The sequence below is a fragment of the Lissotriton vulgaris genome, chromosome 7, assembly GCF_964263255.1.
Source record: "Lissotriton vulgaris chromosome 7, aLisVul1.2, whole genome shotgun sequence".
Taxonomy (NCBI): Eukaryota; Metazoa; Chordata; class Amphibia; order Caudata; family Salamandridae; genus Lissotriton; species Lissotriton vulgaris.
Window position 1 is genome coordinate 1,051,552,559 of NC_141695.1, and position 26,504 is coordinate 1,051,579,062.

At 51.7% G+C, this 26,504-nt stretch overlaps 1 protein-coding gene across 1 annotated transcript in view; it reads left to right on the forward strand.

The window, feature by feature from the left end:
- DDX46 (DEAD-box helicase 46) overlaps positions 1-26,504 on the forward strand; it is a 970,300-nt gene that overhangs the window by 719,415 nt on the left and 224,381 nt on the right. Inside the window, exon 15 of the mRNA XM_086931496.1 lies at positions 18,342-18,504. Coding sequence (XP_086787622.1) covers positions 18,342-18,504 — 163 coding nt within the window. The remainder of the gene's footprint in view (positions 1-18,341; positions 18,505-26,504) is intronic.

Sequence of the window (26,504 nt, forward strand, 5' to 3'; positions counted from 1 at the left end):
TACACATCTGGTTCGGACGTATTCTGATCACTGTCCGGTGAAGGTTGCTCTATCCGTCCCCGGGCTGCATAGGCCGCGCCCACCTTGGCGCCTTTTTCCGACTGCTTTACTTGACCCGGTGTTTAAGGAGGAGCTTGGTGTGGAGGTGGAGGCGTTCTTCCCTAGAAACAAGGGCTCTGTGGACAGCGTCGAGGTTATATGGGAGGCGTTCAAGGTTACGATCCGGGGTGTCACTATTTCTAAAAGTTGTGGAGTACTGAGACTGATTGTTCGGACCCTCGAGAGCTTGGAAGCTGACCTGCGAGACTTAGAACGCGGGATGCAGGTTGACTCTGATCCCGATCTTCTGGCGCAGTTCCGTACTAAACTCTCCGAGTATGAGGAGGAGGCTGCTAGAGAGGCTAAGCATAGGGGGAAATACTGGACGGCGAGGCGATACTGTGAAGGGGAGCGGCCCGGTAAGGTCCTCGCTGCCCTTACTAGACATCCAAGGCATGGGTCGGACGTGTTGGAATTGGTGTCGCCGGATGGCACTCGCTGTCGGGACACTTCGGAGATTCAGCGTACTTTTATTGACCATTATGCACACCTTTACACGACACAGCAGACTGGTGAGACCCGGTATGGCGGATTTCTTGATGAGCTGGCACTCTGTTGGTTATCGGATGATCATCGAGCGTTCTTAGGCAGGCCCCTAGAGGTGGAGGAGGTCAGGAATGCCATCATGTCTCTGTCTAATGGGAAGGCCGCCGGTCTGGATGGCCTTCCTGCTGAGTTTTATAAGTGTTACGTGGACACCATGGCCCCTGTTCTCCGTGAGGTTTTTGAGGAGTCCCTGGAGGAGGGGCGTCTCCCGAGTTCAATGCGGGAGGTCGCCATTACGTCGCTGCTCAAACCGGGTAAGGATCCGCTGGATGTGGGCTCCTATAGGCCCCTCTCATTGCTCAACTGCGATGTCAAAATTCTCGCGAAGATCTTGGCAGTAAGACTAGCCGAGCTCATGCCCGTTATTGTATTGCCTGATCAGTCGGGATTTGTGCCCGGCCGTGCTACCTCCCACAATCTTCGCACCTTGTTTTCGCTTGTGTCGACCATTGCCCCTACTATCCCGGTTGCCGCTATCTTTCTTGATGCCACTAAGGCGTTTGACTCTGTTGAGTGGGGCTATCTTATTGATGTTCTTTGTCGGATGGGCTTCCCCAGGATCTTCATCTCATGGGTTAAGCTCTTATATACTGATCCGATGGCGAGGGTGGTGGTGAATGGGGTGTTATCCCCCTCGTTCCCTCTTACGAGAGGGACCCGACAGGGATGCCCCCTCTCGCCCCTCTTGTTTGCTATTGCCATTGAGCCGCTGGCCTGCAGGATTCGTCAGTTTCACCAGCAGAGCGCCTTTAATTGTCTTCAGCGGCAGGTCGGTATTTCTTTATACGCCGACGGAGTGACGGTGAGTGCGGAGTGACGGTGAGTGCGGAGTGACGGTGAGTGCGGAGTGACGGTGAGTGCGGAGTGACGGTGAGTGCGGAGTGACGGTGAGTGCGGAGTGACGGTGAGTGCGGAGTGACGGTGAGTGCGGAGTGACGGTGAGTGCGGAGTGACGGTGAGTGCGGAGTGACGGTGAGTGCGGAGTGACGGTGAGTGCGAGAGTGACGGTGAGTGCGAGAGTGACGGTGAGTGCGAGAGTGGCGGTGAGTGCGAGAGTGGCGGTGAGTGCGAGAGTGGCGGTGAGTGCGAGAGTGACGGTGAGTGCGAGAGTGACGGTGAGTGCGAGAGTGACGGTGAGTGCGAGAGTGACGGTGAGTGCGAGAGTGACGGTGAGTGCGAGAGTGACGGTGAGTGCGAGAGTGACGGTGAGTGCGAGAGTGACGGTGAGTGCGAGAGTGACGGTGAGTGCGAGAGTGACGGTGAGTGCGAGAGTGACGGTGAGTGCGAGAGTGACGGTGAGTGCGAGAGTGACGGTGAGTGCGAGAGTGACGGTGAGTGCGAGAGTGACGGTGAGTGCGAGAGTGACGGTGAGTGCAGCCTGAGTGCAGAGTTAGTGCGAGAGCGACGGTGAGTGCGAGAGTGACGGTGAGTGCAGCCTGAGTGCAGAGTTAGTGCGAGAGCGACGGTGAGTGCAGCCTGAGTGCAGAGTTAGTGCGAGAGCGACGGTGAGTGCAGCCTGAGTGCAGAGTTAGTGCGAGAGCGACGGTGAGTGCAGCCTGAGTGCAGAGTTAGTGCGAGAGCGACGGTGAGTGCAGCCTGAGTGCAGAGTTAGTGCGTGCAGAGTGAGTGCGAGAGCGACAGTGAGTGCGAGAGCGACAGTGAGTGCGAGAGCGACAGTGAGTGCAAGAGTCGAATTGAATTGAAGAGGTTCTTGTATAGCGCATGGCTACTCGGAAGCATCCCAGCGCTTGATGTTGAACAGAAGGAATAGACAAGGATCTGAGATATTGGAGCCAGCTCATCTATGTCTTGGGAAACAGTGCTGTTTTAAGTTTTTTTCGAAATGCCATCAAGCTGGGTTCTTGGCGAAGTGGGAGAGGGAGGGCATTCCACAGCCTTGCTGCATTTCGCGAGAAGAGACAGTCCCCAGATCGGGCTCTGTTGGTCCTGGGTATTATGAGGAGGTTTTGCTGTTTAGAGAGAAGATCCCTAGATGGAATATATGGTCTGATCATATAGTTTAAGATTGGGGGGGGGGCATTCCCAAAGAGAGTTTTATGGACCAGACAGAGGGTTTTGAAATGGACCTGCTCCTTTATTGGGAGCCAATGCAGGGTCCTTAGTGAAGGTGCTGCTGAGGTACGATGGCTGGTACCAGTAAGTAGCCTTGCTGCGGAATTTTGGGCCATCTGAAGTTGTTGGGTGACTGAAGTGGGGGCTCCTAGGTAGAGTGCATTCCCATAGTCCAGCCTTGATAGAATGAGGGACTGGACTATGGTTTTCTTAGCAGTTTCGGGTAACTGGGGGAGGATTTTACGGATGGTTTTCATTAAACCAAAACAAGTAGCCACTGTCTTTCTTGCCTGGATTTTGAAGGACAATTCCGTGTCGAGCCAGAACCCGAGGCTTTTTATCTCAGATTTTGGGGTGGGCCCGGGTCCCAGTTAAGGAGGCCACATAGAGAAGATGTTGAAGGTGGCCTTCCTTCCGAGCAGCATCAGCTCGGTTTTCCCTCCATTCAATTTCAGGTTGGATGCATCCATCCACTCTGCAACCGCTCCCAGGCAGCTGCAAAGATTGGTCGGGGGGGACTCCGCCTGGTTAAGGGAGACTACTAGCTGGGTGTCATCAGCGTAGCTTACCAGCTGGATTCCGAAGGGGGCTACTACCTCTGCTAAAGGTGCCATGTACACATTAAACAGTGTGGGGCTAAGGGAGGAGCCCTGTGGTACCCCACACTGTAATGGCACTGGGAGGGAGCAGTTGGTGTCTGAGAAGACCTTAAAGAATCTGTTACTAAGGAAGGACTCGAGCCACTCAAGGGCCTTGCCTGTGACTCCAATTCTCTCTAGACGGGCTAGGAGGACACGGTGGTTAACCTTGTCAAAGGCGGCACTGAGGTCCAGGAGGATAATGGCCGCGCTGCCACCTGCGTCCAGAATCCTCCTGGATGCCTCGACCACCCTCAACAAAGCTGTTTCGGTTCCCTGTCCCTTCCGGAAGCCTGTTTGGGTGGGGTGTAGCAGGTCATAGGACTCCAAATAAGATGCTAGTTGTTTGTTCACCCATTTTTCAGTAAGCTTACTGATGCCAGGAAGGAGGGAGATGGGGCGGTAATTGGAAAAGTCATCGGGGTTGAGATTTGGCTTTTTCAACAGGGCCTTTACCATGGCTAGCTTCCAGTCTTGAGGTACTATGCCAGATTCCAGGGAAGTGTTGTCAAGGTCAATGATGTGTTTACTAACATGGGGTAGGGCTAATTTCAGGATGGACATGGGAGCGGGATCAAGTGGAGAACCGCTTTTTATGGAGTTGAAAAGGGAAGGGAAGAGTTCGTCACTAAGCGGATGGAAGGATGGGAGGTGAGGTAGGGTAGAATTGATGTCATCCCTCGGAGGAGGGTTGGATTCAGCTGCTGGGAGTGGAGGGAGGGAAAGAAGAATCTTTTCGATTTTCGTGGCAAAGAAACTTGCTAGTTCGTTGCAACGAGCACCAGATTCTTCAGGTGATAGCTCAGATGAGGGGGGGTCGGGGGCCCTTACCAAAGCTTTTACTATTCTGAACATTTCTCTGGGAGCATTAGTAGATTTTTCAATTTTTTCAGCATAAAAGGTGGATTTGGCTACATTAAGTGCAGATTTATATTTCTTTATTGTAAGTTTGTATTTAATTTTCTTCTCCTCGTCGAAGTGTTTTCGCCATTGTCTTTCCTCTCGTTTGCATTCCTGTTTAAGGGACCTTAGGTCTGAGTTGAACCAAGGCTGTTTATTCGGACCTTTTTTTATTTGAAATACATTTTTTAGGGAGCACACTATCCAATGATTGTTCTATCCATTGGTTGAAGTCTGTATTGGCCCTATCAATATTCTGGTTGGCCATAGGTTCGTTCTGCTTCAGAGATTCTATCCAGTCGCTGGGTTCTAACTTTGTCCAGCGCCTACCTAAGGTTTTATGGGAGGGTTGTTTGGTGCAAGGTCTATTAATTTTCCATGAAAAAGGGATTACCATATGGTCTGACCAGGGGATAGAATATGGTTCAGATGTAGACAATTCTGCAACGTTGGAGAATATTGGATCTAAGAGATTCCCTTTAGAGTGAGTAGGGTGCCGAACAATCAAATTGAGTTGGCATGCAGCTAAATCTTTGGTTAATTCCGTGGCAATGGTGTCCAAAGGATTGTTAAAATGGAGGTTCAAGTCTCCTAGCACTATGAAATTAGAGACCGTACTGGCTGATACCAGAATAGTTTCAGTTAGCCCTTCTATAAATTGACCAATCAGGCCAGGTGGACGGTAGATTAAGAGACCAGAGATTAAAAGTTCTGAGGAATGGGTGATGGAAAATTGTGTACTCTCGCAGTCTGGGATGGTGCTGTCGATCAAGCGACAAGCTGAGTGTTCCCTGTATAAAATGGCGATCCCTCCGCCAACTTTAAGTTCTCGATCCCTGTGTTGGATCAAATATCCAGCAGGTAGGGCTCGGACGATGTCGGGGCCGGAGGACGAGCCGAGCCACGTTTCTGTTAAAAACAGAATGTCCTCGTTCAAATCTTCGATTAATAGGGCGATTTCCGTGGCGTGCTTTGGTAAAGAATGGCAATTAACCAGTGCCATCGTTAAAGCAGTATCTACTGTCCTATTTTTAGGAATTAGTGTAGTATTGGTGGTGGCCTCCGTAGCCTTAAAAGAGCAGTGATTGCAAGAGAAGCCACCGAACCCAAGGTCCATCGAATGGCTGCATGATGATGGAAGCACCCTATTGAGCGAGAGTAGTGTCAAGCGGGAGTATGTTAAAGGGCATGGGGCTGATATATCAGGGGTCTTGGGCCATGGGCCCGACTGTGCGCGAACGGGCGCAAACGGGCATGACTCTGGCACGACTCCGGCGCAGGTCCGGCGCGTCCGCAGTACGCGTCCGCTGCGCGGAGTCATGACCGTTCTTTTTATAGCGCTGCTAGAGCGCGCGATTCGCCTGGCCCACACCCAAAATGGCCGCCAGGATCGAATCCCAGCCCTCGGCGTCGATGCTCAGCCGAGGGCGGTCCGGGGTAGGGGAGGGGCACAGAGCGCTTAGGAGTGCTGAGGAGTCTCTATTCTGAAGCGCTTTTTGATCAAGCGCTAAAGAGCACGCTAGGGAGATGCAAGTTTTAAAGTGCTTTTTAATCAAGCACGAGCAAAACAAAGGTAAAATTACAATTCCTAGTGTGTCAAGCCAAAGTGAAAGAGAGAGACCTCCTGACTTCCGCCTCAGGAGGGAAAAGGGTCCTTCTGTTGGTAATCGCTGGCGTATTAGTCCCTAATTCCTTTTTATAGCGCTGCTAGAGCGAGCGATTCGCCTGGCCCACCCCCAATATGGCCGCCAAGATCGAATCCCAGCCCTCGGCGTCGATGCTCAGCCGAGGGCGGTCCGGGGTAGGGGAGGGGCACAGAGCGCTTAGGAGCGCTGAGGAGTCTCTATTCTGAAGCGCATTTTGATCAAGCGCTAAAGAGCACGCTAGGGAGATGCAAGTTTTAAAAAGTGCTTTTTAATCAAGCACGAGCAAAACAAAGTTAAAATTAAAATTCCTAGTGTGTCAAGCCAAAGTGAAAGAGAGAGACCTCCCGGCTTCCGCCTCAGGAGGGAAAAGGGTCCTTCTGTTGGTGACAGTGAGTGCGAGAGTGACAGTGAGTGCGGGAGTGACAGTGAGTGACAGTGAGTGCGAGAGTGACAGTGAGTGCAACAGTGAGTGACAGTGAGTTCGAGAGTGACAGTGAGTGCAAGAGTGACAGTGAGTGACAGGGAGTGCGAGAGTGACAGGGAGTGCGAGAGTGACAGGGAGTGCGAGAGTGACAGGGAGTGCGAGAGTGACAGGGAGTGCGAGAGTGACAGGGAGTGCGAGAGTGACAGGGAGTGCGAGAGTGACAGGGAGTGCGAGAGTGACAGGGAGTGCGAGAGTGACAGGGAGTGCGAGAGTGACAGGGAGTGCGAGAGTGACAGGGAGTGCGAGAGTGACAGGGAGTGCGAGAGTGACAGGGAGTGCGAGAGTGACAGGGAGTGCAGAGTGACAGGGAGTGCCAGAGTGACAGGGAGTGCCAGAGTGACAGGGAGTGCCAGAGTGACAGGGAGTGCCAGAGTGACAGGGAGTGCCAGAGTGACAGGGAGTGCCAGAGTGACAGGGAGTGCCAGAGTGACAGGGAGTGCCAGAGTGACAGGGAGTGCCAGAGTGACAGGGAGTGCCAGAGTGACAGGGAGTGCCAGAGTGACAGGGAGTGCGAGAGTGACAGGGAGTGCGAGAGTGACAGGGAGTGCGAGAGTGACAGGGAGTGCAAGAGTGACAGCACCTGTACTAAAGGGGCACAAAAGCACACCAACACCCATCATGTATAAATCTCCAGTATACCTGGACCTTATAAACCTTAGTGTAGGCATAACATTAGCATATTCTCTTTAGCAGGGTAAACAGCCTACAACTCAAACTAGGCACGGAAGCGCACCACACCTTGACAGGTAACATGAAGACGCTGCGTTACCCTAGGCAACCAGTATCCTAATTAGGATTAAACATGGCAATTAACCCTTGCAGGACCCAGGGAGAAACAAGCCACTAACAACCAGGCTAAATTACCCAGCCCTTCACTCTGCAGGGCCTAACACCTAGCTAGGGGTTAACTTGTCCCTGTACCAATCCCGGGGGGGCCTCAGTAATGTCCCGGCCCAGTCTAGAGGCTTAAAAAAGGGATCAATAGGGCCAATGAAACTCAGTACAGTTTCCAGGGGCTAGCACAAGTCCTGTGGCGAGCACCGACCCTGTGCCCCGACCTCCACACAGGTAAATCCAAGCCCCACTCACTAGGCTCTCCTCGATGGCTCCTGCGGGGCTCAATAGGTCCTGCGGGGCGTCCTCTGCAGGGGGGGGGGGGGGTCACCAGGCACCGACAATGTGCTCGAGTCGCAGGACTCCTTTCCAGAGGAGGGGGCAGGCACCGGCAATGTGCCTCGAGGCCTCTCCTCTCTGTGGCAACACTCGGGCCCCTCCTCCTCTGGGGGGCCACTATATTCGCCTCACCCGGGCCTCCTTTCCTCACAGGGGCCCGGGGTTTTGATCCACCCTCAGGGAGGCCTCAGGGGACACACGTGGGGGGAAGCCTGCCTGGCTTTCCTCTCACCTCGCACGGCTCCCTTCTCCGGTTGCCTCTAGTCGGGAGGCGGGGCTGGCACCGACAGTGTGCCCCGGCCCCGCCTTCACCGGCCCCTCGCGTGGGGCTCAGACCGGCGGGGTGGCCTCCCGCTCCGGTCGCGTCTCTCCTCGGGGCTCCCCCTTCGTCCACGGGGGCCACTTACCAGCGCTTCACCCGGGTCCCCCTCCTTCCTCACGGGGACCCGGGGCTCCGATTCCGCCTCTTCTGGCCTTGCCGGGCCGTCAACCAATCCCTGCGCGGCCTCACAGGTCACGGCCACGCAGGCCAATCCGTGCGCGGCAGGAGCGGGCCGATGACGCGGCCTGGCTCCCCCGTCACGTGATGCGGGAGTCTGCGGCCTCAGGGCCGAGCGCGGCCCTTCCTTCACTTCGGCGGCCCTCTCCTGGTACCGGGGGCCGCCGCAACGACACCCACGACAGTGGGGGGTCCCCACGACAGCGCCGGGCCGCGGCGGTGATATCGGCGGCACAAGGGGTAGGCTCCCTTTTTAATTAATTATTTATATGCAGACAGCGCGCTGACCCGAGGGTAGGCTCCTCAGCGCTGTTTCTCCTCACAGTTCCCTCAGTGCCCGGGCTGCGGTAAAGGGGTAGGCTCCCTTTATTTAATTATTTATATGGCGGACAGAGCGCCAAAACGAGGGTAGGCTCCTCCAGCGCTATTCCTCCTCAGCAAACGGCGCACTTCACAGCGCTCTGCTCCTCCCTCTGCCCACAACCTCAGCTCCTTCCTCAGAACACGCAGAGGGGGGGGGGGGGAAGCAGGAACTTAACACTTCTCCAGCGCTTCACCACACAGCGCTATGCAGGGCACAATTCAAGTTCCTAGCGCTTCACCATTATAGCGCTTCCACAGAGGACAGCAATGAGGGGTAGGCTCCCTTCCTGTCAGTTTCTCCTCACGCAGAGTGCGCGCAACAACAAGGGGTAAGCTCCCTCAGCGCTGTTTAGTCACAAACTTCCTCAGGCCACACAGCAGGCACAGCGCTATCACTGGCAGGGGGCGCTTTGCGATCTTCTAGCGCTCAGGACTCCTCAACTTCCAGGGTCCTGAGACACAAAGGGCACAGTTCCACAGCCAGCCCCAGGGGCACACTCCTCACCTCCTGGGGGGCTCAAGCCCACAGCATTCCTCCTCTTCTGGGCACCTCTTTCTCTCAGCGCTGGCGTAGTTCAAGGTCCCACAGTGTCTGGGACCTGGGTAGGGGCCCTCCCTTATCAGGGGCCCATGGGGACAGTAGAGGGGGGGTTCATAGGGGTGCAGGGCCCAGCTCACAGGTCCATGTGGCGGTAGCACCTCACAGCAGGTCCCCGCTCTTCTTTGTCCCCGCGCTGACTGAACCTCTGGTGACACTTCCCCCTATTTATACCCTCCTCCCAGGCAGTGCCAGGACCTTCTAGAATGTTGGCAAATCTGGCCTAATCTGGTTCTAGGGAAGGGGGTGAGCACCCTGGGTGCCAGGCTTTCCCTCCAAAAGCTAGGGGTAGCTGGGTAATATTAACTAGACCGCCAACCTAACGCAGTCAGGCGGTACTACCCAGGGCCATGGCATCCATTTTAAAATCACAGAGCATTTTAGTCAGATACATTTTCAAAATGGGGGATATTTACAAGTGCTCACATTATGACATGTAATTTTACATTTTCTACAACGTGTCTCACACCACTCATGGCCTATACAGGTTTAATCCCATGGGGGAGACATCCTAGGTAAGGGGGTCAAAAGCGAAAAATTTTGGGGGAAAAAGGCCAAGTCCAACACGACTCCCCCCCAGCCAAAAGCCAGGGTAGACACATCAATGCCTTGATGGGCTTCCCTGCTTGGGGCGGAAAAAGGTGGACGCAGGCCTGCAACTACAGGAGCACCTGCAGTCTCTCCTCCACTCTGGAACCCAATGGTTCTCTTTCGCAACCCTCCCTTCACCAACAGCACCACTCCACTGGTGTTCCCTAGTGGGATGTTTCTCCTTCCTAGAGTGGGAGGCTCTAGCCTCAGGCTTGTGATACTCTGGAACCACTCTCTTCTCTCCAAATTTCCACTGGTCCACCCACCTGGGGTCTACACCCTCAGAATGACCAGCCCTTAGGGGCGAGGCTCCCCTCCCCCTACTTCTCCTCCTAGGGTTCCTCCATCTCCTACGCCTGGGGACACCCTCACACAACTCTCTCCCCAACCTGGAGTCGAAACCCACAGGCTGAACCGGTGACAGGGGCGAGTCCTCCCTCTTCCTGCACCCCCTCCCAGAATTCTGCACCCTCCTACCTGGAGAAGTACCCCTGGGAGTCACTTCCGGGGGGACTCTGATTACAGATGTCCCTCCCACCAGGGCAGGCAACTCCTGTCCCTGGCCACCCAACCCGGGATCCGCGCCCTGTGGCTGAGCTGGTGACAGAGAAGAGACCTTCCTCCCTCTGCACCCCCTCCCAGAGTTCCGCACCCTCACACTGGAAGTGGTACCCCATGGAGTCAATTTGGTAGGGACCTGCCTTACAGGAACCCCACCCTCCAGGTCAGGCAACTCCTGAACCTGGAACCCCAGTCCAAGATCTAGACCCTGTGACTGGTCAGTCCCCCGAACCACCGAAGCTCTGATTAATGATGCTCCGGGTTCTCCTGACATAAGGGGATCCCTCCCTCTGGATGACACATCGGGGCAGCCTAGCCTCCCAAGCTGGGGTTCTCTTAAAGAACACTCCAGGCCTGGTGGCCGCAGCTGGGGTACCTTGGGACACCTCCCCGTCTCACTCCCTTCGGGATCATTCCCCTCAGCCTTCCCAGACGCTCTGGCACTTACCCAGAGGTCTGCCTCCCGTGCAAGTTCCCTGGGGTCTGAGAACCCGCACTGCAACAGATGGTGACGCAGTCTTGGGAAACAACTCCTCAGCATGTGCTCCCGAATAACGGCATGGCACAGCCCTTCCCAATCCTCCACTGCTCTCCTCACCACCCAATCCTCCAGTACAGTCCAACACTCCTCAAATTCTCCCCAGGACTGATGGGACAGCTTTCCCCTGCCCCTCAACACTAACCCGTCCTCCTCTTCCGGGGAATCAGGCACAGTCTCTCGGGCTTCGGGAGTGGGACTCCTTGCACTGGACCTACACTCGCTGCCACCACTGGATCTCACCCTCCTTGGTGAATCCAGACTCCTGAAACTACTCTCAGGGGACAACCTACCCACCTGAGCTGATCTCTCTCTGGCGAAGGCCCTCTCCGCCTCCGCCATCCTCTCCAGCGCTAGGACTCTTTCAGTCTCTAGGCGCTGCTCTTCTACCCTCAGCTGCGCTAAGCCCTCGGCATGCCTGAGCTTTGCCAGCGCCAGCTGATACTCCCTCTCTTCTCTCCTATCTACCCACTCTTCTGGGGACAGGGAAAGGGATGGGGCAGTGCTCCCAGGACTGGACCCAGTGCGAGACTCCCTATCTTCGGTGTCCTCCACAGCTACTGGCATCTCCGCCCTCTCAAACTCTTCCTCCTCCTCATAGGAGTAATTGCCTCCCAGGGTTCTGGATGGGGAGCCCTCTTTCTGGTCTCTAACCCACTGACCCTTCAACACCTCGGGGGGGTAGTCAGATAAGTCCCCATCAATCTCTAAGGGCTCTCCCCTCTTGAGGGCCTCATAGAGAAACAGGTTCCTCCTAATGTTCCCTACTGGGGGTATCCCTCTCTCCAGGAGGAAGTCTATCACCTCCTGTTCGGTGTATTCCATCAGTTCCACTTCCTGGTAGATCAACCCCATCGTGGCGAGGTACACCCGGGACACACCCTCCCAGTGGAACAAGGGGACAATTCAGAACACTCTTCAGGAGGAAGCAATCAAAAAACACAATAATCCCCACAACAAGGCTCGGATTACATCCAAAGCTCTATTTGCAGTGTAACCCGTGGCCGCTGTGGTACTGCGCAAACACAAGTCCTATCCCACCGCTCTGCCACCAAATGTTGGAAATGGGGGTTGCCCAAGTCTCAAAGGGGGTAGCATGGCATCAAGCGGGCAGGCCAAACTTCGAGGACATGTGAAGCATTCACGCAGTACCCACAGTCAACACACCAGGCACACTACAAAAGAGGCAGGACACCAATTTGAGTTGGAAAATTAAGCAGTTTAGTATCTCCAACCTGCAAGGCAAAAATGCATTAACAGTGTCATCATAACACGGCGCCAACTGGCACCAGAGCCAAGTACTTCAAAGGGGGATTATTTACAGGGGATAAAAAGGGTTGAGTCCAAAGTCCATAGCTGAAATAAAAGTGGTTGGTTAAATGAACATTAGACCTGGGGCCAATCTGGCGGGGCCAACTCAGGCTCTCATCCTCGGGGGGTTGCTGTAATTTCAAAATCCCGCATTAACATACATACATTGCAGGCGTAATACGCCAATCCCCACCCCTGTAAGGGAATATCAACAGGTTATCACAGTATGCAATAAACAGGAACACCTGGAATAAATCCGCGAGGCTTGCTCATTAACATGGGGCATGAACAGGGGCCTGGAATAACTCGTCAGGCCAGCTTAGGCACACCTGCACTAAAGGGGCACGAAAGCACACCAACACCCATCATGTATAAATCTCCAGTATACCTGGACCTTATAAACCTTAGTGTAGGCATAACATTAGCATATTCTCTTTAGCAGGGTAAACAGCCTACAACTCAAACTAGGCACGGAAGCGCACCACACCTTGACAGGTAACATGAAGACGCTGCGTTACCCTAGGCAACCAGTATCCTAATTAGGATTAAACATGGCAATTAACCCTTGCAGGACCCAGGGAGAAACAAGCCACTAACAACCAGGCTAAATTACCCAGCCCTTCACTCTGCAGGGCCTAACACCTAGCTAGGGGTTAACTTGTCCCTGTACCAATCCCGGGGGGGCCTCAGTAATGTCCCGGCCCAGTCTAGAGGCTTAAAAAGGGGATCAATAGGGCCAATGAAACTCAGTACAGTTTCCAGGGGCTAGCACAAGTCCTGTGGCGAGCACCGACCCTGTGCCCCGACCTCCACACAGGTAAATCCAAGCCCCACTCACCAGGCTCTCCTCGATGGCTCCTGCGGGGCGTCCTCTGCAGGGGGGGGGGGTCACCAGGCACCGACAATGTGCCTCGAGTCGCAGGACTCCTTTCCAGAGGAGGGGGCAGGCACCGGCAATGTGCCTCGAGGCCTCTCCTCTCTGTGGCAACACTCGGGCCCCTCCTCCTCTCGGGGGCCTGGGGGGCCACTATATTCGCCTCACCCGGGCCTCCTTTCCTCACAGGGGCCCGGGGTGTTGATCCACCCTCAGGGAGGCCTCAGGGGACACACGCAGTGTCTCAACACACGTGGGGGGAAGCCTGCCTGGCTTTCCTCTCACCTCGCACGGCTCCCTTCTCCGGTTGCCTCTAGTCGGGAGGCGGGACTGGCACCGACAGTGTGCCCCGGGCCCGCCTTCTTCACCGGCCCCTCGCGTGGGGCTCAGACCGGCGGGGTGGCCTCCCGCTCCGGTCGCGTCTCTCCTCGGGGCTCCCCCTTCGTCCACGGGGGCCCCTTACCAGCGCTTCACCCGGGTCCCCCTCCTTCCTCACGGGGACCCGGGGCTCCGATTCCGCCTCTTCTGGCCTTGCCGGGCCGTCAACCAATCCCTGCCCGGCCTCACAGGTCACGGCCGCGCAGGCCAATCCGTGCGCGGTGGGGGCGGGCCGATGACGCGGCCTGGCTCCCCCGTCACGTGATGCGGGAGTCGGCGGCCTCAGGGCCGAACGCGGCCCTTCCTTCACTTCGGCGGCCCTCTCCTGGTACCGGGGGCCGCCGCAACGACACCCACGACAGTGGGGGGTCCCCTCGACAGCGCCGGGCCGCGGCGGTGATATCGGCGGCACAAGGGGTAGGCTCCCTTTTTAATTAATTATTTATATGCAGACAGCGCGCTGACCCGAGGGTAGGCTCCTCAGCGCTGTTTCTCCTCACAGTTCCCTCAGTGCCCGGGCTGCGGTAAAGGGGTAGGCTCCCTTTATTTAATTATTTATATGGCAGACAGAGCGCCAAAACGAGGGTAGGCTCCTCCAGCGCTATTCCTCCTCAGCAAACGGCGCACTTCACAGCGCTCTGCTCCTCCCTCTGCCCACAACCTCAGCTCCTTCCTCAGAACACGCAGAGGGGGGGGGGGGGGGGGGGCGGGGGGGGGGGGCAGGAACTTAACACTTCTCCAGCGCTTCACCACACAGCGCTATGCAGGGCACAATTCAAGTTCCTAGCGCTTCACCATTATAGCGCTTCCACAGAGGACAGCAATGAGGGGTAGGCTCCCTTCTGGTCAGTTTCTCCTCACGCAGAGCGCGCGCAACAACAAGGGGTAAGCTCCCTCAGCGCTGTTTAGTCACAAACTTCCTCAGGCCACACAGCAGGCACAGCGCTATCACTGGCAGGGGGCGCTTTGCGATCTTCTAGCGCTCAGGACTCCTCAACTTCCAGGGTCCTGAGACACAAAGGGCACAGTTCCACAGCCAGCCCCAGGGGCACACTCCTCACCTCCTGGGGGGCTCAAGCCCACAGCATTCCTCCTCTTCTGGGCACCTCTTTCTCTCAGCGCTGGCGTAGTTCAAGGTCCCACAGTGTCTGGGACCTGGGTAGGGGCCCTCCCTTATCAGGGGCCCATGGGGACAGTAGAGGGGGGGTTCATAGGGGTGCAGGGCCCAGCTCACAGGTCCATGTGGCGGTAGCACCTCACAGCAGGTCCCCGCTCTTCTTTGTCCCCGCGCTGACTGAACCTCTGGTGACACTTCCCCCTATTTATACCCTCCTCCCAGGCAGTGCCAGGACCTTCTAGAATGTTGGCAAATCTGGCCTAATCTGGTTCTAGGGAAGGGGGTGAGCACCCTGGGTGCCAGGCTTTCCCTCCAAAAGCTAGGGGTAGCTGGGTAATATTAACTAGACCGCCAACCTAACGCAGTCAGGCGGTACTACCCAGGGCCATGGCATCCATTTTAAAATCACAGAGCATTTTAGTCAGATACATTTTCAAAATGGGGGATATTTACAAGTGCTCACATTATGACATGTAATTTTACATTTTCTACAACGTGTCTCACACCACTCATGGCCTATACAGGTTTAATCCCATGGGGGAGACATCCTAGGTAAGGGGGTCAAAAGCGAAAAATTTTGGGGGAAAAAGGCCAAGTCCAACACCTTCCATCTAGGACAGTCCATTACCCTTCCTACCTTTTATCCTCCCCCACACCCTTCCAAGGAGGAGGAGAGTCTTCATCGCTTGGACCCAAAGAGAGCAGTTAGTTTCTATCTTGATAGGACTAAAGACTATCGTGTTGACGATCAGCTCTTCGTGGGTTTTGCTGGCTGCAAGAAGGGCAGAGCGGTGCACAAGCGCACACTTTCCAGGTGGATTATCCTGTGCATCAAGATTTGCTACTCTCTGGCGGGTAAGGACCCTCCTGAGGGTATTAAAGCTCATTCAACTAGAGCGAAGTCTGCAACATCTGCTTTGTCTAGAGGTGTTCCTGTTGAGGACATTTGCAGAGCCGCGACTTGGGCCTCCCTCCACACTTTTGCGAAGCATTACTGCTTGGATGCTGAGGTGAGGAGGGACTGCCACTTTGCGCGCTCTGTCCTCCAAGATTTCCTGGTATAGCGGAGTGGACACCCTCCTCCGGGAGTGGGGACTGCTGTGGGACTCTATTCACAAGGTGAGGAATCCACAAGGCAGATGTATCTATCAGAAGAACAAGTTACTTACCTTCGGTAACGCTTTTTCTGGTAGATACAGTATCTGCCTGTGGATTCCTCACATGCCCACCCTCCTCCCCGTTGTCCGCTCTGCTATACCTGGGTTTATGTATTTATGTTTTTATATTTCTAGTATTTAATACTTTTGCCATGCACTTTTTGTGCGGTTTTTGAATTGCGTGTAATGTATATTTGTTGGTCCGTCCGGGTGCCTCGAAGGCACGGAAAAAAGGGCGGAACTGACGTCATCACGTCGACGTGTGCCTTATGAGGAGTCGGTGACGTCAGACGGAGTCGCGCGCAGTGCCGTGCTCCTATGACGTCGTCCACGCCGGCGTGCTACAAACAATTTTCCGAACGTTGCTGGCGCAAGGGGGATATTCACAAGGTGAGGAATCCACAGGCAGATACTGTATCTACCAGAAAAAGCGTTACCGAAGGTAAGTAACTTGTTCGTTAGGATCCCTTTGTTTAAAACAGGGGGTTGGCGAATTTGGCCCCAGGGACCCCAGCCTCTGGACCTGGTCAAAATTCAGTGGAGGTGGGGGAGCCACACCGCCCCTCTCTCAATGCCGATTTTGGCCCCGAGACCCATCCTCCACGGCCTGTCTGCTCCCGCCAAGCAAAGGCAAAGTGCTATGTCCTCACCCCAGTACATAGCATGAGCCGACCCCGGGAGGGGGGAGGGGCGTGTTCAGTTTCTCACCAAATTAATTGGTCTATACTCTGTACACTGAAAAACCATTGTACGGTGCAGCGCATCTCTGGGTACCTCTGGTTCTTGGAATAATATATATCCCCACAACCAGAGGGTCTATCAAATGTAATGGTGCATTGCTTTTGTAAATCGGCTATCATGACAAAGTTACAGATGAAAACATTGTCACAAATTACTGTTTTTTCCTACTGGTTTTCAATATTTATTTATTTCAGCAGTTGGTTTCTTTTGGGAAAACCTTGAGGGATCTATACTTATGACCTCTTGCTGAATTCGGTATTTTGCCTAATTTTCGAAAATTTATAGCTTTCCCGGATGTTCACCCATGGCTTTCACACTGTTTTGCACTAATAAACGGAAGTTGATTGAAAGCACAAAAATAGGAAAAATTAGCTACCTCTTTGAAAAATGCCAAAACTTTATTAATTTTTTTTTATTCATCTCTGCATGTTTCTGAAAGATGGGAAGATGGTGGCTTTACCACTTCAAACCGTTCGTTGATGCCATTATTATGAGTAATACAAACACTTATTTAGAGCACATTTTTCCCAAAAACACAAAGTGTACCAATATTTTGGGTCTTTTCTCAGTCCCCTCCAGTGAATCCACAAGCCCTGGATACCTTTAGAAATCCACAGGATGTTGGAGAAGGACGCTAATTTGGTGTGGATAACTTATGTGGACAAGAAGTTATGGAGGCCTAAGCGGCAATTACCCCAAATAGCAAAAGAAAAAAGGCTTGGCAGTGGAGGGGGAAAGTCCCAGCAGTGAAAGAGTTAAACATTGCAATATGTGTATTTATAAAATATACATTTGATTCTAGTTATTGTTTGACAAAGCAATAGGTCTGTTTAACATATGTTGATGTGCTCCCCTCCTGTTAAACCAAGTAGGACTGCCTTTTATATTTTGGTGTTCTGACCCTTTAACAAAGCCAGTAGGTCTGCCATACTTAAAATGACTCCTCTTTATATTGTTACATTAAAAAATGCAGCAACTCACTGAATAAAACCAAGGTTAATGTGATGTTATAGTTGGGTGAAAAATGTTAAACACGAAGAACCACTGAAATTCACAAGTCCTAGTTAACTCAAGTAAATATAACTGGCAACCTCACCATGCACTGATTATGACCTCACACATTATAGCACTCATGACATTCTCTGACAACACTGATGGCATCTGAAATTACATCATTTAAGACAACGGCAGTAGAGTTTGATGCTTAGCTACCTTTTCAGTAACGTACATTTTTTGACATGCTTTGGGCCCAGACCCATGATGGATATCAGTATCTAATTCCTTTTGAAAGTTTCTTTATCACCATACCAAAGAGCACTTTCTGCAACTACTGGTTTGAGCTCGACAATGACCATAAAAGCAGGATCCTAATAAAAAATCAAATGGTGTCTGTCTTGGTTGAAATCCTCTCGATTACAAGTGGACAGTATTTCTGGGCACAAATCCTTCTGCGTTTAGCTTTTAGTAGATAATGTGCCTGGAAAAAGGCCTGACTGGGAACAACATGCAGAAACAGTGTGGTATTTCCGCATCCTTTGTTTTTCATTATTCTAGCCTGACACTTGTAATAGTCCAGCACTGTGCAGTAATCCCACCAGGCAACAGTGGGCTTGTAATGCGGCCCATCGTCTTTAATGCTCTTACGTTCAAGTTTGAGTTGTCAGATATCCTCCGTGGTGGTGGAGATCCTACTCTGTGTCACTCAAGTACTCGTGTAGTAAGAGACTCGGATGCCATATCAAGATTCTCTGCAGTTCAGATTATAAATAAAATAACACAGTTATCAGGAAAGAACTCTGAGCATTATGGATGGATTGTTGACAAACTCATTATTACCTTGTCTAACAAGGTAACCATGCACTTGGGCAATATTTCAGTGGTGTAACAGAATCTTAGTTAGAATTTCTATTAGGAGGTAGTTTGTTAATTTGTGTAATCTGTTCCTAAGCTTTAAATCCATAAAATGCATCCCACTGTACCTTTGCCATTCTTTCTTTGCTGCTAGCTTATGTCTGGACAACAGTTTATTTTTGTATTTTTTGTGATTGTTTCAGATTGTCATAGAAGAAGATAAAAAGTTTTTGAAGCTGCTTGAATTGTTGGGAAACAACCAGGAGAAAGGATCTGTCATTATATTTGTCGACAAGCAAGAGCATGCAGACGGATTGCTTAAGGATTTAATGAGGGCATCATATCCCTGCTTATCACTGCATGGAGGTACCTTGTCATTCTACAGATTGGTGTTATGTATCCTGCTATTAATTTGGGTGTATTTTATTGGCCCCACCTTAAAACATGTTGGCAACTAATTGAAACATTCCCGAATATTGCCACTTCTGTATTCCCAATTGATGTAGACCAAATACAGAAATTTCGTTTTAACTGTACAACCCACCCTTTTCAATAGTCTTGATATATAGTAGTGATGTTCATTTATACATTCATAGCTTTGATTGTTAGTATAGTAAACATTTTTAGTGGTCTTGATTTTAGATACAGGTATTTTCTTTTGCAAAGATGGATGGCCGCATTGATGATGGGGCTGGAAAAAAGCATGTATGTTGTGCTAGGATTCATTGCTCACATTTTTAGGACTCCGTTCCATACGGCTCTACTATAAATTAGGTCTTTAACTCGCTTAAGATAGATAAATCTGACTAGTCCTATAGTTTTTTAAGTGTGATTACTGTTAGTCCGTATGTGGGTTTCAATCCCTTACTACCACCTTGCAAATAGATTTTACTATCACTGCCCTTGGACGGTAAAATGTACAAAGTTACCTAGCTAGATTATAAACATTATCGGAGCACATATGCTAAACAGCAGTTTTTCATAGAAACTTCTAACCGAAGATTCCTCACCTTGTGAATTTCACCAAGCACCAGACTGGGCCTGAAAACTTTACAGCACAGCAGTTTACTCGTGCATCGGTATGTGGTGTTTTGCGGCTCCACGTCGGCTGCCTTCCGTCTCGGATGTGACGTCCCCAATATATGCACTACCCCGTACACTGATGTCAGTTCTTGTCTGTCCATGCCTTCCGGCGCTGATCTGCAGCAAGGAATGCTGTCTCTGAATGACCTTTTGCTTCATGAAAAAACTTGAAACTCTATTTCCAGTGTGCAGATATGGGTCCTAAAACAACAGATTTTAAGCAGTCGTGTGACTCACCAACAGATGTCGGTGACTGAAAGCCACGATGTCTGCCTCTCGGCACCTCACATGACACAAAGTTGTGCTCTTCTTGCATGAAAATGAATCCAAGAACCAAACTCAAAGTCCCTGAGCTCCATATGAAGGCACAGAAGCGCTCAAGCTAGAGAGCATGGCCGCACTCTCACTACAGGGACCGATCTCAGGACTGCTCAACATTGAGATCCGGGAGTTCAGGTAAGTCACACAAATCACAAAAGAAGTCCAAATTTGGGTCACCAACGTCCCACCACTCACACCGCCCTCAGTTGGGCGATACTCCGAGGTACCTCTTGACCTCAGACCCCCTGCAGAGTGGACAGCTGATGTGCTTCCACATGACCTCTTACTTCAGTGAGCTGCCACAGCAGACTAAATGCAACTCCAGAAGGAGACCATAGCAGTCATTTTTGGTACCCCACTGAATCCCACTTGAGTGCCTTTGGCTCGAAGAATTGAGATGGCAGCCTGTCGGAGGCCTATTGGTGGATCTGTCCATTAAAAAACATGCCCTTTGACCTCACCCTGAGATCAACCCAGTCATTGAGCCCGGTGCAACGTCTGACGACGCCTGCGGTACACAGGCAGACACCATAGGCTCAAGCATAGCTGCTGCTACTGATGCTGGATCTTTGTCTGATAGTTTTATCAGATTGGGAAGCTAAACAATACCCTGAACTATGTCATTACAGTTTCTCAGACTCCAAACAAGTGTGCTACGAGGATAGTGATGGCGGTGACATTTATGAAGAGGCTAACATTCTTGCAGACCTTCAAGATGCAAGTGGGCTGGACACTTAGTAGGAAAGAGCCCCTATTTGCATGGTTGCCCCCGATTTTTTGCCTGATGTTGATGCTCTTTGACTAAGTGTTCCCTGGGTTCCTGCCAACCAGGTACCCAGGGCCTATGTTCTTTCCCTAAATCTGTACTGTTGCCCACCCAAATTGGCAACTGTCTGGCCACATGCAAGTCCCTTGTGAAAGGTACCATGGGTACCAAGGGCACTGTGACCTGGGAAGGCCTCTTAGGGCTGCAGCACTTATTGTGTCGCCCTTGGAGGCCCCAAACCTTTAAGTAAAGTAATCTGGAAAGTAATCCAAAAAGTAATCATACAGTACCGGAAAAATAACTGAAAAGTAATCCAAAAAGTAATCATACAGTACCGGAAAAATAACTGAAAAGTAATCTCTACTGTTTAAACATAATTGACCTACCTGTATACAAAACAGGTACATACAACTGCATTCAACTGTATTGTTTTTGAAAAGTATTATTTCAGTTACCTACACAAGGCCTGGCTTGGTTCTAGAAATAAAATACAACTAAATACATTTTTTATATAAACAAATTGTTCTGAGTTCAGCATTTGAGTATGTGACATCATTCCTTGCCGGAGTGTGTACAATAAATGCTTAACACTACCCTCTGATAAAGCCTTAATGCTCGCCCACACTACCACAGATAGAGAGTAAGGCATTATCTGCTTTTACCTCTGCCTACCTTTAGGGTTCTGCTGGATTCTGTGCTCACTATATCGTACTTTGGTAGTGCCCTCAGAGATGAATATGCCGGTCACACTGTTGTGCATGACCGGTTGGTACTCTCAAACCAGTATGTCTCATGGGAGACAAAAAGAGTAAGGGCTATACATGGGGAGGCCACTGTTAGGCCTGTGGCGTTAATTCCCCTAGAAATAGCTGGGCCCCTTAGTTAGAGAATGTGATAGTCTTTGGCTCATACTTTGGTCTGAGCCAAAGTGTGGTACTGGTCCAGTGTCAGACCTCATCCAAGGAACCTGGGGGGCTGAACCTTCAGTTAGTGCAGATGAGCCCCAAAAGAAAAAAAAGACAGTGTAGGGAAGGCGGACAACTGTTAGCCCCAGTTCCAGTGGGCCATGGAAATGCTATCCCAGTAAGGGAGAACTCCAAAGTTGGCACTGGTGAAGTCTTTCCTAGCCCACAAAAAGACCTGATTAGTCAGGCAACTGTCCGGCCTGAGTTGATGGCTCCTCAGCTGACAGAACTGATGGTGAAAGAAGGGTGTTCACTACAAAGTGTAGTGCCCCCACCCTAAAACAGCATACAGACCTCCAGAATCCGAAGAAGCCTGTAAGTTACCCTCCTCACCTACAAGTGAAGAACTATAGGTGTGGTTCTGGGCACTGACAGCTGCCAGTGGCCTCTGCTGGGTGTTAGCCTTCATTGCAGCACTGTCCTTGGATTGGTGGTCTAGTCCCATGCCAAATAGCAAGGTAGGCCCCCTGACACTATTGGTCATGGTGGGGTTACTCAAGCTGTCAGTAGCCTCTGTGGGTAAGCTGGGTTTTTGCGCTTGCTAAGTTAGAATTTGCAGAGGCAGGCACCTCTGAACCCAAACTAAAAAGATGGTGTAAAGACATTGAAGAGCTAGTAAAGGAGTATTGGGAATTGGGTCCTAAAATTGTTGAGGTAGGCCATCTCCCCCAAGGGACTGACCTGGACAGAAGGATTTAAGACAGAATAGGCCCTGCAACTTTCAAACCACTTCTTCTACTCTTCCTTGCCTGAAAGACTTGGAAGACTCTCTCAGGTTTGGCTGCGTCACCTGGCCTTCGGGCTGGGGGGCTTGTGTTGGAGGCTGGGTTTCTGTCCCTGAGGCTGTGGGAGGTTGAAGTGGACCCACTAGTGGACCCACACCTACCCTTTCAAAGGGAACCCCAACCACTGGTAGTGAGATTAAGGGGGCCTTTGGGTAGCTACCTGTTTTGTCACAGGCTTGACAGGTGACACAGGAGCTGGCAAACTCTTTTACTGGCCCCAGATGTCCCAGAAGGTACAGGCTCCTGTGTCACCTGTCAAGCCAGTGGCAAAACAGGTGGACACCCAAAGGCTCCGTTAATTCCACCACCAGTGGGTGGGGTTCCCTTTGAAAGGGTAGGTGTGGATGTAGTGGATCCACTTCAACCTCCCATGCCTGGATATCACACTGGGACATTTCCTAGATAAAAAGGTAAGTATAACAGTTTTTCTCAAAACACAGTTCCTCAGATTCCCATACAAAACACCCTCGACACTTTCAGAGGTAAACAGTCCGTGCAATTCTATGGAGGAAAATAGGGTTATCATTTTGCAGGTTAGTAAATTGTATTGAGGGGTGAGTTTCTGGGGTTAGAACAATGGTTTCCCCATGGTCAAGGATGCACTGTCAAAGCGCACTCAGCTACACTAGGGCGGCCAGGTGCAGAGTGCTTAGGTCTAGTGTTGGTGGCTTCGGTTGGTGACTGCTCATGAGGAGGCCACAAGGTTGAGGGAGCAAAGCTCCTGGACTTCAACTCAGAACAAAGAGGGGTTCGAGTTAGCACCCAAGGTACAACCACAGCTTGTAGGAAGCTGGCTCTGTATATACTATACAGAAATGAGGTATAGTGTGTACAGAGTGCAGTGGAACTCCAAAGGTAGGCAGAGGTAAAAGTAGATGACACCTTACTCTCTTTTTGTGGTAGTATGGGCGAGCAATAAGGCTTTATCAGAGGGTAGTGTTAAGCATTTCTTGTACACACTCAGGCAGCAAATGATGTCACACACTCGTAGACTGAAGTCAGACCATTTTGTTTGTATCAAAAATATTATTACGTTATTTTTTCTATTCAGTGTGATATGCCTAGATATCACACTGGGACATTTCCTAGAGAAAAGGTAAGTAAAATCAGTTTTGCACATTTGTAATTATTTAGGTTTCCATACAGATCAACTCCACACTTCAGAGAAAAACAGTCAATGGCTTCCTTTGGAGAGAAATGAAATTATCGGTTACCAGGTAAGTTCTCGGTCTTTGGGGTTGAGTTTCTGGGAGTAGAACAAGGGTTCACCCAGGGTATAGGATGCACTCTCAAAACATCTTCAGCTGCACTAGGGCGGCCGGGTGCAGAGTGATGAGGTCCAGTCTTATCCAACGGGGGATAGTGGGCCTCTGGTTGGTGACTGCTTACAAGCAGGCCACTGGGTAGTGGAAGCAAAGCTCCAGGTGTTAGGCTCAGGGCAAAGGGGAATCCTGTTTAGCACACAAAGTGCACCCGCAGGGGCGCCTGCATGCAGGGTGCTGTTTTGGTGTTGGGTGCCCTGTTGGTTTCAGTGGAGATTCTCCGGTTTCAACAAAGACTGCAGGCTCGAGACGAAGATCTTCTGGAGGTGACCACCAGTTGGAGAGCTAAGTTTGGATGCCTGGGGATGCTGGGACACCGTTGGTTGGGACACCCAAGGCCGTGCGGCTTCGGGTGCAGGAGTGTCTTTAGGAGTCTGGTTTCTCTTACCAGCTCGGGTCGAGGGGATCCTCCAGAAAGAGGCTGCAGGCTTCGCTGGTGGATTCGAGGCAGGTCAGAGAACACTAGATCTTGGGTCAGAATTGCAGGAGAGACCACCTCCTCGTGTTGGGCCGTGGGCGACGGGTGCAGACTCGCGGATTTAGCCGGAGCCATAGTCTGTGGGTGAAAAAATCCTGTGTTCACGGGAGAAAGTTTTTTTTCTTTTTTTTCAAGGCAGGGCTGGTCCTCTGGGTTCTTGAGGTTGCTGGCTGCAGGATACAACAGAATTTCACTTCTGCAGGTTTGAGGTGGGGATAGGCCGGTGGGGCTGGGGCCAAGTCAGTGGGTGTCTGCCTCTTCTTAGCTTCAACACCGCTGTTCGGTCCTTCTTCTTCTTTTCTTCTTGGTCGTTTCTTGTCTGAGAAGGCAAGGTTTGGAGGTGCCCCTAAATACTAGATTTTGGGGCGTTACTGGTAAGTAAAGGTTGGGACCAATTGGTTCCTTACTTGCGGTGGGTACACCCCCTATTACGCCACCCTCAAGTGTGAGGGGGGCACATGCTTCACTCTGGTTGGCTGGCTCCCCCCATCTGCAAGATGGCTGGGACTAAGAGTTGTGTTGCACCTCGCCTCCCCCACCTGAAGGGTGAGGTTGGCAAAGGTGGGCACACCTCCCTTCCTCACTTAGTTTTCCCGCTGGTTCTACCACCCAAAGTGGGGATTAGAAACGGTGGGGACCAGTTGCTGGGGGCAGCAAACGTCATGGGGAATCTCACAAAGGCGACAAGCCTTTGAAGCTTCCCCTTGGTGGACCCTGCCCATCCTGGGGGAGGAGGCTTGGCACCTCGTCCCAGGATATGCATTGTTTCAGATACTTGAGAGCAGCAGGCTCTTGATCCAGGGGTCCAGAAGCATGTCCGGTGGTGGGAGCTGGCGAGTAACCACTCAGCTTGGACACTAGTGTTATGTCGTTTTTCAAGGGCATCTCTAAGATGCCCTCTGTGTGCATTTTTTCATTGAATCCCACACTGCATCAGTGTGGGTTTAATGTGCTGAGAAGTTTGATACCAAACTTCCCAGTTTTCAGTAAAGCCATTACGGTACTGTGGAGTTTGTAATGACAAACTCCCAGCTAAATATACTCTTAATGGCATTACTGCACTTACATTGTCTAAGACTTGGCTTAGACACTGTAGTTGTACAGGGCTCATGCACCTGTGCCCTCACCACTGGTATAGTGCACCCAGTTAAAGGGATGGCTGACCTATGCCAGGGCAGTGGGTTGTAGGCATGGCGCACAGGGATTTGTGCCATGTCGACGCTTAACTTTGCTCTGCACCAAAACGAGCATCCTTCAAAGGCGGTGTGTGTGTGTGTGTAAAGGTACAGGGCCTCTAAGGGTGGCACAATGAGTGCTGCAGCCCTTAGGGGCCTTCCCTGGCTACAGTTCCCTCAGGGCCAGTGGTACCATTTACAAGGGACTGCCCTGAGGCCAAAAAATGCCAATTGGGTTTTGTCTTCAATGCCGTTTAGGGAAAGAACATAGGCGCTGGGTACCTCTTTGGTAGGAGACCAGGGCACACTCAGTCAAAGTACATCAGCAGTTTAGCAAAAAGTGGGAGCAACCATGCAAAAAGAGGGCACTTTCTTACAAGTGGTGCTCTTGCATTGTAACCACAGTGCAGTATTCCTATGGTGATTAGGTTCTCGAAGATAAATCCCTTAGAGTTCAGTCAGCTTTTGGCCAAGTTCCTCAAAATGGAGATTAAGCATGTCTCCCTTGTTGGTCCTGACATGAGTATGTGTTGTTACTTGATGGGTGAGCGTCCTGCCCAGTCATCAGTGGCTGCGGCAGTTCTAGGAAAGTGGTATGGTCCGTCTCCTCTTGTGTCTTCTGTTCTAGACAAAGAATTTGGCCTGGGGTACAACCGGCGGCAGTGCAGCATCAAAAATTGCTGCATACAATGTCCCAAATGGAGGGAAAGCTAAGAAAAAAATGCTGAGGTCCTACCTGAAGATTTATTCTGGCTGGCAGAAGGTTAAGTAACAGCTTTGTAGCAGCTTCAGATTAATAGATTTCTCATTGATCATGCAGCTACTGCTCTCAACAGGTCTGTCTATCTACAGGTAAAGGTCCGCTTATCTTGCATGCATCACCATATTGAAGATCTGAAAGAGACACGTTAGTGATAGATTCCTTACCTTAGAATATCCCCAGGCGTCAGACTGGATCCGGAAAATTTTGCGTAGCAATACCCCTGCGCGCCGGCAGGCGTCGTCCGCGGCTCCGCGTCCGTCGTCGGCGTCGTTAACGCCGGAATGACGTCGTCGGAGTACATAGACGCCGCCCATGTGCGCTGACGTCAGTTCTTTTTTCCGCACCAGCTAGCGCAGATCCGGAGAAGCTCTACCCTTTAGTCTTTTTTGACTAAACTTTTTGATCTTTTTGATCATTTCTTTTCTCGAGTCTTCGACTCCTACGGTGCCGGTAGGGATGCCCAGGTTTAAACCCTGTTCCAGGTGCGACCGCACCTGCTCCGACACCCGGGCCCTGACGTCTAAAGCTAGGCGGGAGCGGTCCCGCAAGCGACTGGAACTACGGCAGTCGGCCCGCGCCGTTCCAGGTCCCGGTCCCACAGGAGGTCGAGGGACGGGTCGCGGGGTCGGAACCCTCACAGCTCCGGGAGTGGACATCGGTCGTCAGGCTCCAAGTCCTCCGGTAAGAGGCATGAGAGGTCGGAGAGAC